The 13,463-nt window shown below is 31.7% G+C and overlaps 3 protein-coding genes across 3 annotated transcripts; 1 reads left to right on the plus strand and 2 right to left on the minus strand.

Moving 5' to 3' along the window:
- The first annotated feature begins 4,349 nt into the window (after positions 1-4,349).
- LOC113514272 (uncharacterized) lies at positions 4,350-8,609 on the plus strand. The gene is made up of 4 exons (XM_026898314.3): positions 4,350-4,473; positions 5,503-5,626; positions 6,211-6,472; positions 8,523-8,609. Exons 1-3 carry the CDS (start codon positions 4,435-4,437, stop codon positions 6,462-6,464), a joined length of 417 nt encoding a protein of 138 aa, XP_026754115.1. The 5' UTR covers positions 4,350-4,434; the 3' UTR covers positions 6,465-6,472; positions 8,523-8,609.
- A 1,456-nt stretch (positions 8,610-10,065) lies between these two features.
- LOC113513728 (lipase 3-like) lies at positions 10,066-11,394 on the minus strand. The gene has a single exon (XM_026897713.1). The coding sequence runs from the start codon at positions 11,392-11,394 to the stop codon at positions 10,066-10,068; it is 1,329 nt and encodes a 442-aa protein (XP_026753514.1).
- Positions 11,395-12,246: 852 nt separating this feature from the next.
- On the minus strand, positions 12,247-13,440 carry LOC113513737 (lipase 1-like). Its single transcript, XM_026897721.2, has one exon. It carries the CDS (start codon positions 13,438-13,440, stop codon positions 12,247-12,249), a length of 1,194 nt encoding a protein of 397 aa, XP_026753522.2.
- Positions 13,441-13,463: the final 23 nt, after the last annotated feature.

Here is a 13,463-nt window from a genome sequence, read left to right on the forward strand (position 1 = left end):
GGACTACTAGTCTCATTGTTAGCAATATACCCTGTCAGGTCGACCTCCACGTGGTCTTCCTTGAAAACCATAGTGTTGAATTTCAAGTGTATTTGTCACGATGGGCTAATTGACCTGCCCTTTCATTCTTACCTATCATTCCTTACTGGTGCCTTGCCAGCGTAAAGCGCAGGGTTACTGTTCCATTAAAATCTATTAAAAAAATATATGCTCTCATTACGCAGTTGTTTCTCGGATTTCATTGAAGAGTTGGAACTTTAAATTAACACAATGTTTTTGGTGTCGATTAGATTTCAATTCGTAATTTCAATTTTAGTATTATAATTTGTTTTCGCCTTTGTTTCTTGTAATTTTCTATGCAACACATCGAATTCTTAATACAGTTTCATATCAATGATTAATCGTCAATACCTCCTAATAATACAAATAAAATTTGCCAAGAGACAAAGAAAATATCCTAGTTCTGAAAATATATATTATTTTAAATACGAAAAAAAGTAAAGTATTTGTAAAAAAAAAAGAATATAGAGGAGATATATAAATAACAAAAAACGTTTACAACTATTTTATAAACGTCAGTTATTAAAATATATAAGCGAATACTCGTAATTTAAATTGTAATTAATAAGTAACTAATTCACTCATTATTCGGTGATGGCTTCCTTTTTATCCTCAATAGAATGTTGTTACAGATCTACAGTCGTAAATGTTAGGTGTTACTAATTGTTAATACCAAACGTGCAATACTTTGTGTTGCTATGGAGCTCTGTAATACAGTGGTTTAAATAGTACGATAGGATAAACGAGATTGCTAATACTAGTTCTGTACAGTATGTAAACAGCACAAAACATTAGCTGTTTCTGTGTAAGTATATTTATTTATTTAACATTTTATTCCAGCAAATATATGAGAAATAGCTATATGTAGGTTGAAATTGATAGTGTAAGCATCTTTGTAAGTAGCTCTATCAAATAAACTAAATATTTTCAACAAATGAACATGACTTGAAAAACGTCCATAATTTTGAGCCTCTCATTTGGCGTATCCGGCTGTTAAGTTAGTATGGAAAACTCAAATATTATTAACATAAGGCTAATATATAAGTCTTTAATTCCAGCCTGCAGATGTACTGTACCGTTATGCATTTAGTGACTTACATTTTTGCCTTTTATTATTTGGAAAACACTTGTTTAATTGAAATATAAACTACGTTGTTATCATAAAAATCATATTACAAATGGTGCGTCTTTTACGAGCACATTATGTTATTACCTAGCAATAATAAATTGAAGCGTATTTTATTAAGTTATTTTCATTGATCTTCTTAGAATAAGCTTCCTGATATTTATTTCGTATTAGGTTACAACATCTTTCCGAGTGCCGCCTTCAAATGTTGCCAATAATAACGATCGGCCTCGAACTCAAGAGAATATCTCGATATGGTTTACATCTTTAAGAGAATCGAGCTCTAAAGGTTAGGTAAGTACATTCAACCTGAAAATAAGAAGAATGTTCAGTTTATACTTTTTAATGCTTTCTCTGTAATCATCACAATAAAATTGTCTAGTTTACGAATTCAAGGAAATTTAATACAAACTTGTAAGTGCCTATAAATATAATTTTCCATACTCGTATTTCTATATTTTGTCTGCGTGCAGCTGGATGATAAATTGTGGCGAATTAGTTTGCCTATAATAAGTTATATTATTTTCACTATAATGGCAAAATTAGACAAATACTTCATCGTAAATCAGTCATACTCGTGAATGGATGCTGCTTGTGGGAACTGGTTTGCTTATGTTTGCTTGTTTAATTTCCATTAAATAATACATATAAATATAACTTAATTCTACTTATAGTTTCAATACACATGCAAATGTAAACTTATTTTGTAAATATAATTAGAAAAGATCAACTGTTGAATTTCTTACGGGTTCTTCAAAGCAGATAACAATAACCGAACCCAGTAGTACAATCATGAAAAATTTATGATTAAAAATTAATGATTTCTTTTTGAAAAAAGCTTATTTCTATTCTATTCCAAATCATAAGTAAATTTATTTTATTATTTTATTAATATTTAGATATTTTTTTTATTCAACTATCCTATATCCTTTATATACATGTCTTTTTATTTGATACCGTTATTACTCGTATTTTTCGGGAAATGGGAATTAGTGACTTTAATCCTAAGAACAAGGAATAAAATCTTTTAATCACCCCACTAGTGTCTTTTATAAGTCAAGTATTAAACAAACCTGGTTAAATGCAAGTTGAACGTATATACCGAGAGTTCTGCACATGAAATAATTTAGGCAGTATTAGAAAAAAATATAGGTATGTATGAGAAAAAATGATTGTATGTACAAATTTTATTATCATAGAAATCGAGTCGTAACTGTAAACATTGTTTTTGAAGGTTTTTGGTAATCGCTTGATAACTATAACATAGTTATAAATTCCTTTGAACTTCCTAGTAATGAGATTAACATTTTTTTAGCTGTTATTTCTATTGCAATATATGTGAGTTAACTGTATCTAACGATGTCTCAAAGAATACATACATACATAACATTATCTAGTAAGATGAACTCATAAGGGTTCCTTTATACTATTTTGGTATAGAATCCAAAAATGGACACCATAAAAGGACTAAATATTTAACATCATATAAAACTGATTATAAATACTATATTCTTGCGCCTTCATTGTAATGACGTTGAGGTCCCTGGACACCTTTTTTGTGTCAAATTTAATTTGTTCGCGAAATGGAAAATTAAAAATGTAATCTTTCATCTCGTAACGGATATAACTCTGTAAAGAAAATATTAGTTTTGGAGATACAAAAAAAAAAGAATAAGAAAAAATCTCAAGCCGATGAGTTTGCAACTGGCAATAAAAGAGAGAAGATGTTTAATTCAACTTTAAATCAACAATCTTTATAATTTTTTTTTTGAACTGAATAATAATATTTTTTTAATCAAAACTTTTTACTTTAACAATGGTTGTGTAATTCATTGATTGAAGACAGTTAATATTTGATATATATAGCGATCGTTAAGTACTATCATAAAATTTTTTTTTTACATTTAACATAAATGTATCGGAAAAAATCGGAAAAAAGTTCATTCAGAAAAATAATAATACTTGACTATTGTACTTTAAAAATTAGCAATTAATAAATCAACAATAACCCGGACAGTTGTACTAAATTTACTATTGTTATTTTAAAAGTGTGTTTGATTAGACAATTTGGAATTTGTGTACTTATTTACGCTTGGCTTTGAATGAAATGTAATATATAAAAGGTTTATGTATGTTATTATGTATAGCTAGCTAGCTTATTATATTTAAATATCATATCTTTTACCTGTGTTTATACTGAATTTACAAAAATTGAAGTTGTCGAGTAACATTTAAATTCTCTTCTAAATATTATTTCTATTTTAAAGTCAATTGTATTGTCTTTATTAAATTCGCTGCAATATAATTTACTTGTAAAGAAGCTCATTACTGCTTGCGCAATCTTTATTCTTCTGAAGTATCAAAATGTTCAACTTCATTGAGCAATATTGGATTAATAAAAAATACAATAAAAGCAATATCTACCACAGTATCCCCTTGAACTTTGAACAGTCGCGAAATGAGTTACTCCTTTGTTTCAAATTTCGATGTTAATTCTTAAATAACTTAGAAATACTGTTTAACTTTTCTAATAAATTGAAAAAGTTCGCAATGTTTTAGTTATTGCGGTATTTATAGAACCTATCATCGCATCAATTTTAGGCTCGTTTATTTATAAAATCGTTTACTCTGTTTTTATTAGCTGAATTCGATTTTAATTCGTATTTAAATTTCAAGGTAGAACTCAATTTTAACAGTTACAGGTATATAAATGATTATTATATGTACTCCCGCATCCTAATAGTAGTTCTTTATACTGCGCTAATAGCCTGTAATATAATTATGTACCTTATTAATCCTTGATTTTTATAAGCTATAACAATTTATTATTTTATAGGCTCTAGAGAGGTAATCATTTCATGTCACATGGCTATTACAAACTCTTTCAAAGTGAAAAACGAAGAAATTAGAAATAGCTTGTGAGTGATTTAGAAATTAACTTATGTATATAACACAATCATTTTCATGAACAAAAATAAAAATATATGTGTTATATTCACTAGTTAGTTAGTCTAGTGTTATATTGTTTTTGTAGATATAGGTATAGTCAGTGATTCGTAAAACTTACAATAGATAGAGAATAAACGCTGCGGTCCCAATAATTATGCTAAAGAGTAAAACTTTCTTGTATTTGTGTTTTATCTTTAAAAAATGACATATTCGTTAATGTCATGTCTGAAAACTAGTATTTATAGTATATATTTGATTTTACAAATTTCTCATAATAAGTTTATAAATATATTGTGAAAATGTTAATACCAACGTGTATAATTAAATTATCAGAATTGGTAAGTTTTAGCGTAGAAGTTGGCCATAAGTACCTATTAACATTATGCATAGACAACCACCGTATGGCTTGGCATAGAATAGGCCACCCCATCTATTTCCGTGGGTACCGTAAGAGGCGACTAAAGAAGGGCAAGGGATGGACAGCAGCATTTCTCTTAAAACAAAGCCTAAATGCAGTTGCCAATCTGTCTGCCAACTACCGATACCCCCCCCCCCCCCCCCAGCCCCCCCCCCCCCCCCCCCCCCCCCCCCCCCCCCCCCCAGGGAGAGACTTATGTTCAGCAGTGGACACTTAAAGGCTGATATGACGATGATGATAGACAACCTAGTAGATAAAAAAAAATTGTTCTTATCAGATTGGGAATATTACGACATCTATGTTTATCTGAGGGACAAAGCTTTTTATGCGTGATAATAGAATTGTGACCCAAACTGCGCTAACGGTGTATACTGGCGAAATACCAGAGAAGGACAATACGTAAGGATTAAAAGGCAGGTCGAGTTAGTCAATCGTGTAGAATTCACTTGGAATTCATGTGATGGTTTCCAGGGAACATGTGGAGGTTGATCCGACCTGTATATTTCTAGCAAATAATTGGTACTACCCCATTACTAACAATCTTTCGCTCCACTAAAGGCGATGGTTACCACTTACTATCTGGTGGGCCGTGGACAGTTTGTGTCATATCAATAAAAAGTCTGACTGAATGGCTGTGATTTGGCTATTGTTTAAGGACGATAAATATCTCTTCGTATCGAAATGATTTTCGTTAGAGAGTTTTAACAATCATATTAAAATATAGCCTTCTTACATGCTTAAATCTAAATTCTAATTTAATTTAAAGAGGGTATTTTTTTTTGTTTGTAATAGATAAACTCAAAAATACTTAATCGATTTTAAAAATAATTTACTTCTATATAATGCTACATTATCGGCAAGTGATATCTGTATTTTATCTTTTTAAAAAAACATATGAAGCCGGGAGTGATTGCTAGTATTTTATACATATAAAATGCATTCATTACAGATGCTAACAGTGGCGTGTCTCACGCTTCACCATTACAGTTACGATTTAACAGATGTACCCACAATGATGCTGTGTTCTGGTACTTACATTGGATTCATTGTTGTTCTTTCGGGAGAAATTGTCGGTGAGAATAATAAATGCAAATTTACATCAGTTTTGTTCATCATATTACATGTAATCTTATTATGTAAGTTTTGTAAAGTAAGCAATAATTGATGCGAGGATTTTTTTTTAAATACATAAAAACCTCATCAAATCCTAAGTCCCACACTAAGCAAAGCTTGCACTATAGATACTCCTATATTTATATATAGCAATATATATGACGATATTATTACATATATAGTCTTGGAGGTAATTGCATATTATAAAACTATCATGTTGCCTATTGCCATCGTTATTTTTTCAGTTAATTATTTATTATAAATAAAAAATAAGTTCAAAAATTAAAATCCGACTATTGAAAAATCATTCTCTAAAAGCACATTAAATGAAAACAAACATGAAACAAAAAAATATTATCATTTTATATTGTTATGTATAAACTATTTAACAATTATTGTCTTTAACATAATTTAACATTTATTCTATTTGATGAATAATTTACAAGAACTTTTCTATTTTGCTAAATTACTCATAGTTCTTATTTCGCGGAAATCTATATTAAACAAAATAATTCTAATCAACTAACCAGCGAAATAATTGTAGGAGAAATGATATTTTCACCACTCGACCTCGTTCAAGATATGTATTTTGGTATTCTTGGAACCGGGTTCTTTGCTGCAAGTGGCGGTCTAGTGCTGTCTTCGAGGGCTCGAGGGTCTAGCTACCCCAGAACGGGGGATCATACCGCGGCCCTTCTTTGCGGCTCGTTGGCAGTATTGAACGCAATTATCATGCTATTTGACTTGAGTCTGGCGTATTTAGACTCTGAGGAGTTCGATGAGGAGACCAGCGTATGATCTCCGAGGTAAATTGAATTTTTTGCCTTGAATTAACTAACATATTTTGAGTATAAGGTTATATGTTATATGTTGAATATAAGGTAATTAATATTAAGATTAATATTCTATTTATTGAATGCCATTTAGGGCGTTAATATTTTGTTGATATTTAGTACAGACATAAAAAGGTTACTTGATTAGTATTATTTTGTTTAATTCATCTACTATTTGTATGTATGGGACTATCAAGTTTTGGGGCAGAGTACAGAATACTGCTAATAAAGGCTTCATGACCTCCTCCATTAGGTACTGCCTGATCTCTTATACAAAAACAATTAATTACTCTAAACTTGGAATCCTAAGTGTTGACCAAATTGCATTTAAACTGTAATTATTTTTACGTATCGGTTTAATAATGGCTGAACGTGTGGGTTATAGTCTTTACTACACACGCATACTAATAATTGCGTAATGAGATGTAACTTCCATAACAATCCAATAAAGTTATGTTTAGTAGTAAATTACAACGTATACACACTACGTATATTACAGAATAATTTCACGTCTTCCAGAATACTTAAAAAGCAATTTTTTATAACCTGACATACATCACAAATATCTTATAGGACCATAACTCTCGTCTTGTAAAGTTCTAAACTTATCCTGGTTGAACTCATTCATAGCAATTTAGCTCTTTTGATAAATTGTGTTCTGTGGTTTCTTTTTGCTTAAATTGGGAATTGTATGAGGTCATTCTTATAACTCATATTTATTGTTTAACGACTTCTATATACAGTATATTAATTAACGTAACCCATTCCTTAGAACTGGTATTAGTATCTATTAATAGGACCTCAAAAATTCTCCTTTTCTAAGAAACAAATTTTATATTACCATAAAATAAAAAGATTTAATTTTCGAAAAAAAAAATAAAAGATGAATCTGTATCTACTATACAAGGTATGCACACAACTATTATTATGTAATACCACTGATATGGATACAAGTTGTTCTTTTATAGAGAAATTTGATTTTATTTATTATATGGCAATATAAATCTCCATATGCCAAATAAGTAACAAAAATTTGTGTGTGTTATGGTTGACTGCAAAGTATCCTGGAATGAACACATTAATTGGGGTAACTAAAAAGCTATGTTTTTCGTTTCAACCTTTTAAACAACTCCAATTGTAATAAACAATTAAGGCAAAGATTACTTCGGCTCAAGTCATACTGTTACCTCTTCTTAATTACGCTGATATACGCTATCTTGATACAACTGAAGAACTTTTAAATATATTAGAGAAACTACAAAATTATTTATGATCTAAACAAACACGACAATGTTTCTGCTTATATAACAAAATTAAAATGGCTATTAAGTTTTTTATATACTATCGTTTTATATTCTCTTCCGTACAACCCTTCTTTTTTGTCCTAACGGTGTGCTCTGTCGTTCGAGGAAGTCTCTTATTCTCAAAAGCCTTCCTCACCCGTCTACGCGCTTTATCATCCTCCCTGCTCGATTTTGGAACTCCCTAGCTTATCTGTGAGAGTCAATCCCTAAATATTTTTAAAAGCTGATTTAAAGAGCATCTTCTATCTTTATGAACATAAATATATGCATGCCTAAGTATATATGTATTAATGTGTAAATATATATTAATGTTCATTTGTATACATACAATTAAATATAATAACATACACAACCAATTATATGTATTATATTCAATTATGTATATATAAACTTAAGTTTATCTACCAGATGAAAAATTGACAAAATAAATTGATAAAAAATACTAGAGTACTATGTGGATAGACATAAGTATCGGGAGAGACTTAAACTACCTATTATGATCAGATAGGCCTATTCTATCAGAGGGAAGAGTTAACGGGTTTACACACCCACATTTTTATTAAATTCTATTGCGACAAACTATACACGTATGAGACGATGATGAAGTTGATGAAATGAAAGATGTATGTACGGGCAGTGTCTTTGGTTCTTCATTCGGTTGTCTCTGCTTAATCGACTTGGTATGAAGGTAGATAACTAATAATATTATTTCAATACAGGCGAGACGGTCTCGGCGGCAGCGGACGCGTACATCGACACATGGTGGTCTGCTTCAGGCAGCATATTATTTGGCACATGTGGCGCCTTCATCCTCCATGCATGGCATGACATACCACACTGCATCCGTCGCAATTACGCGCAAACCCTAGCAGTCTGTTCGCTCGCTTGTGCTGCGCTGTTAGCTTTGGACGCTTTATTAGCTGTTTGTTCTGCCCATAAAGATCAAGCTGATTCGTTGGCTAAAAATAAATCTTGTAATTAATAAATATAATTATTAAAAAGTACATTTTTTGCAACGTACAATAGTATAAAATCAGATGGATGAAAAGTGGTAACCGTAGAGATGAATATCACCATGTCAGCTGTTAACTGTCCACTGCTGAATATATAGGCCTATAAGGGAGATTTAGTTAGTCAGTCAGTAGTTGCCATGTTTGGCAGGCAGGTTGGCTCATTTTATGCTGAGACCACAGGCAACATATATGTACATAGATATCACAGAATGTGCTGTAATTGTCATGGTATCTGTAATGCGTTATCATATTAGAGGACTATAATGTTATATACTTAGTAATTTTACTGCCACATCTCACTTTTCATTAAGCATTTCAGCTATTATAGTTTTTTTTTCTTTAGTTCGTCTTCAGCATACGTCTCTCTTTAAAATTAAAATTTCAGTTTGATATTAAGACAAAATGATTATTCTATGAAATTCCTAAAGAGGGTTGACGTCAGGCATGCAGCCTGTCATAAAACTATAAGCCAAATATTTTTGTAATATGAATAAAAAAATATATTACGTTGACCCCAAATAATAATTGGGATAACGAAGATGAGGATGACCTCACCTTTCAACCACAGCTATTCAAACACAACTGCTTTATGGCGGAAACACTAGTAAGACAGTATTAAGTATTTTATTATTTAATTTTTGTCTAAGAATTTTGTTGTCATCCATAACATAGCCAATCAGCCAGTAGTCGGGTATCACGGCTCTGGGGATATATGGGGATATTATAAGGAATTGTTTGTAATGTAGACTACTAGTCCTATTGCTAGCAATATACCCTATCAGGTCGACCTCCACGTGATCCCCCCTAGAAACCATCGTACTTAATTCCAGATGTATTAATTATGGTAGGATAAGTGACCAGCTTCATTTTCATCTATAATTTTTCACTGATGCCCTGCAAGCGTATATTGTAAGCGCAGGCGGGTTTACGATTCCATTATCATTCATTAAAAAAAAACTAGGGAGTACATGCATTGCTTGTTTGATTACTCTAGATGCGTTTTCTTTGTCTGTGATGACCAGTATTATACTTCTAACACCACATGTCATAGTAGTAAACTTCACAAAATGGTATGTAGAAAACTAAATTATTTTTTTTATTAATTCTATTATGCATTATGATATTAAATAGAAGTAAATATCTCAGCGCATTTATCTTTGGCGTGTGAAAATGAATCCTAGATACAGCGCTAAATTAGATACTTTTTTAAAATAAATATTGGTATAGTCGAAGATTAGAATGAAACATTTTAGATAAATGATTTATAATTTTCAATCTGAGAGTACTCGTATAACAAATCTACAATTCGATTGTAAAGTAATTTTTTCACATCCTTTGCAAATAAGAAATCCATGTGATTAAATTTTTTAAAAGGTACCCTGTAAAACTTTACAATATTTGGTAGTTTGCGTACAAGTGTTTCAATATCAGTTCGAGTTGCAATTAAATCATTATCACTATACATGAGGGCAACCTTCGTTGTTATCCGTTCAACTGGATAATCTGGAGGTTGTATTGTGCCATATTTATTTAGATTTATTTTCGGTCCATAATCATATTGGCAAAATTTTCCAGATTGTATTTCTTGTAAGTAATGCAATAACTGTTTTATCGCTGCTCCTGATGGATAATGGGCATAAATTACCGGCAAGTTGGTAACGTTTATTTGAGCGTAGTCATATCCATAAAGAAAAAATAAAATATTGTTGCAAAACATTTTAGCAGTTGCAGGCGTGCCGCATGAAATTTTAATTATAGTATCTAAAAGTAGATTTCTTGGCAAAATTTCATAAAGTCCAAGCGCTTGAGAGAGCTCTTTCAAAATTGAAGTATAAGCTGACAATAATATATAGGAAGGACTTCTGATGTGAGATATCCATGCTGATGGAGCTAATGCTATCATCACTGAGATTTTTTCATTGTATTCAGGCCGCTCTGAGCAGAGAATAAAGACAGTTGTTGTACCTTGTGAATGACCGATATATTGTAAGTTATTTCTGCCAGTAATTTGCAACACGTAGTCTATCATGGCTGACAAATCGTAGCGACCAATTTCGTCAAAGCTGAAGTCCCAAAATTCCTTATTGTGTGGCGACAAGGTGATGTGGCGTTTAGAGTGTTTGTTGCTGCGATCATTACCCAGCCACACGTCGTATCCAGCGTCGGAAAGTAAATATGCCAGTCCACTGTCTGGCCCGGCTGTCAGGAAGTCATCGGAACTGCAGAGTAATCCATGCATAAGAAATACTGGAGGTCCTTTGCTTGGAATCCGAAACATAGTGACTATGTATCCATCACTTGTGATCACTTCGTGTTGTTCAACAGGATAGTTATATTTTATTAACAATTGTGTAATGTTTAAATGTACATCCTCATTAACATTTCTTAGTCCTTGGAAATTTTGTTTCGTAATTGTCTTAAAATTTGGAACAGTATTAGAGTTCAAAATAGGCAATTTATCCATTAGTAACTCAGGTAAGTAAGTTTCATTAATGGTTATAGTGTCACATATTCCTATTAAGTCTATAATAGCAATTAAATTAAAAATATTAGGATTTAACACCAGGTAACGTCTCATATTCGAGTGCTACACAGAAAATCACGCGCTTAATTACTAGGAAAATTGTGTTTACCGGTATACTTATACTATTCGTAAAGTCTGTAAGATGTACAGTAATTATACTCAATTGCAACTATATTTGGCATTAAATTAGCACGCAATTTTTTATAATTGTACAATACTTAAAACTCTATGTATAATATTAAATTACAGTTACAAACTGGTGTTTACTATGACCCATGTACACATGACACATGAGGTATACTCTATTTATATAGAAATAAATAATATACAAACAAATTAGTCATGAGGTAAGTTAGGATTTTTTAAACGGTAAGTAAATGTTTCAAGATTAATTCGTTTCTTGATCATATCGCTTTGGAAATTTTTCAAACAAATATAACGTTTTTATAACTTTGATTAATCTCCAATAGTATTTGTATAAATTTAAATAAAAAATAGAAGATTAGCAGAGGAAGGAGGATATGGAAAAGGTGGCACGAGAAAAAATCGATAAATGATTTTTTGGCACGACATTATACGATATTATTGTCACGGTATGATATGTATGAGACGTAGTGTGGAGGTAAAGTCGTATAATTTTGTACTGTGCTACTGTAACTCTGTTATGTCCATGGTTCTGTTCTTGTCTATAGGCTACGGTTACCATTTTTCATCAGGTGGGCTGTCAGCTTATTTGGTATTCTAAGCTGCATAAAAAATATGAAAAGGAATAATGCAAAAATACAAATATGTCATATAAAAAGATTGGCTAGCCGAACTGTCAGCAATAGAGATGTAGAATAAATACTCATGCAAATAATTGGTTCAGAATTTTATTACGGAGATTGATATAAATAATATTGAGACTTAATAATTACCATTCAGAGAATACTCGTACAACAAATGAATAATTCGACGGTAAAGTAATTTCTTCACGTCTCTTGCATATAAGAAATCCATATGGTTAAATTTTTTAAAAGGAACCCTGTATAATTCTACGACATTTGGTAATTTTTGTATAAGTATATCAATATCAGGTCGAGTTATAACTAAATCATTATCACCGTACATGATGGCAACTTTCGTTGTTATTCTCTCAACTGGGTAATCTGGAGGTTGTATTGTTCCATATTTATTTAGATTTATTTTAGGCCCATAATCATATGGGCAAAATTTTCCAGATTGTATTTCTTGTGCGAAATGTATAAACTGTCTCCATCCTGCTCCTGCTGGAAAATGTCGGAAAATTACCGGCAAGTTTGTAGCGTTTGTTTGAGCGTAATCAAACCCAAAAAGACTAAATAAAAGATTGTTGCAAAATATTTTAGCAGTAATAGGTGTGCCACATGAAACAGCAGTTATTGTATCTAAAAGACCATTTCTTGGCAAAATTTCATAAATATCCATCGTCTGAAGAATTTCTTTTACTACTGTCGTATAATCTGCGATTAGTCTAAAGAAAGGACTTCTCATGTGAGATATCCAGGCGGCTGGAGCCAGTGCTATCATAAATGAAATTTTTTCATTGTATTCAGGCTGCTCAGAACAGAGGATAAAAAAAATCGTTGTACCTTGTGAATGACCGATATATTGTAAGTTACTCCTGCCAGTAATTTGCAATACGTAGTCTATCATGGCTGGCAGATCATAGTGACCAATTTCGTCAAAGCTAAAGTCCCAAAATTCCTTACTGTGTGGCGACAAGGTGACGTGGCGTCTGGAGTGTTTGTTGCTGCGATCATTACCCAGCCACACGTCGTATCCAGCGTCGGAAAGTAAATATGCCAGTCCACTGTCTGGCCCGGCCATCAAGAAGTCATCAGAACTGCAGAGAAATCCATGCATAAGAAATATTGGAGGTCCTTTGCTTGGAATCCGAAACATAGTGACTATGTATCCATCTCTTGTGATTACGTCATGTTGTTCAACTGGATAGCCGTATTTTATTAATAATTGTGTAATATTCAGATGTACATCCTCATTAAAATATCTCATACCTTGGAAATTTTGTTTCAAAACGGTCCTAAAATTTGGAACGGTATTCAAGCTGCTTGTAAGCATTTTATCCATTAGTAATTCAGATA

This window comes from Galleria mellonella, unplaced genomic scaffold, assembly GCF_026898425.1.
Source record: "Galleria mellonella isolate WM207_F2 unplaced genomic scaffold, CSIRO_AGI_GalMel_v1 utg139, whole genome shotgun sequence".
NCBI lineage: Eukaryota > Metazoa > Arthropoda > Insecta > Lepidoptera > Pyralidae > Galleria > Galleria mellonella.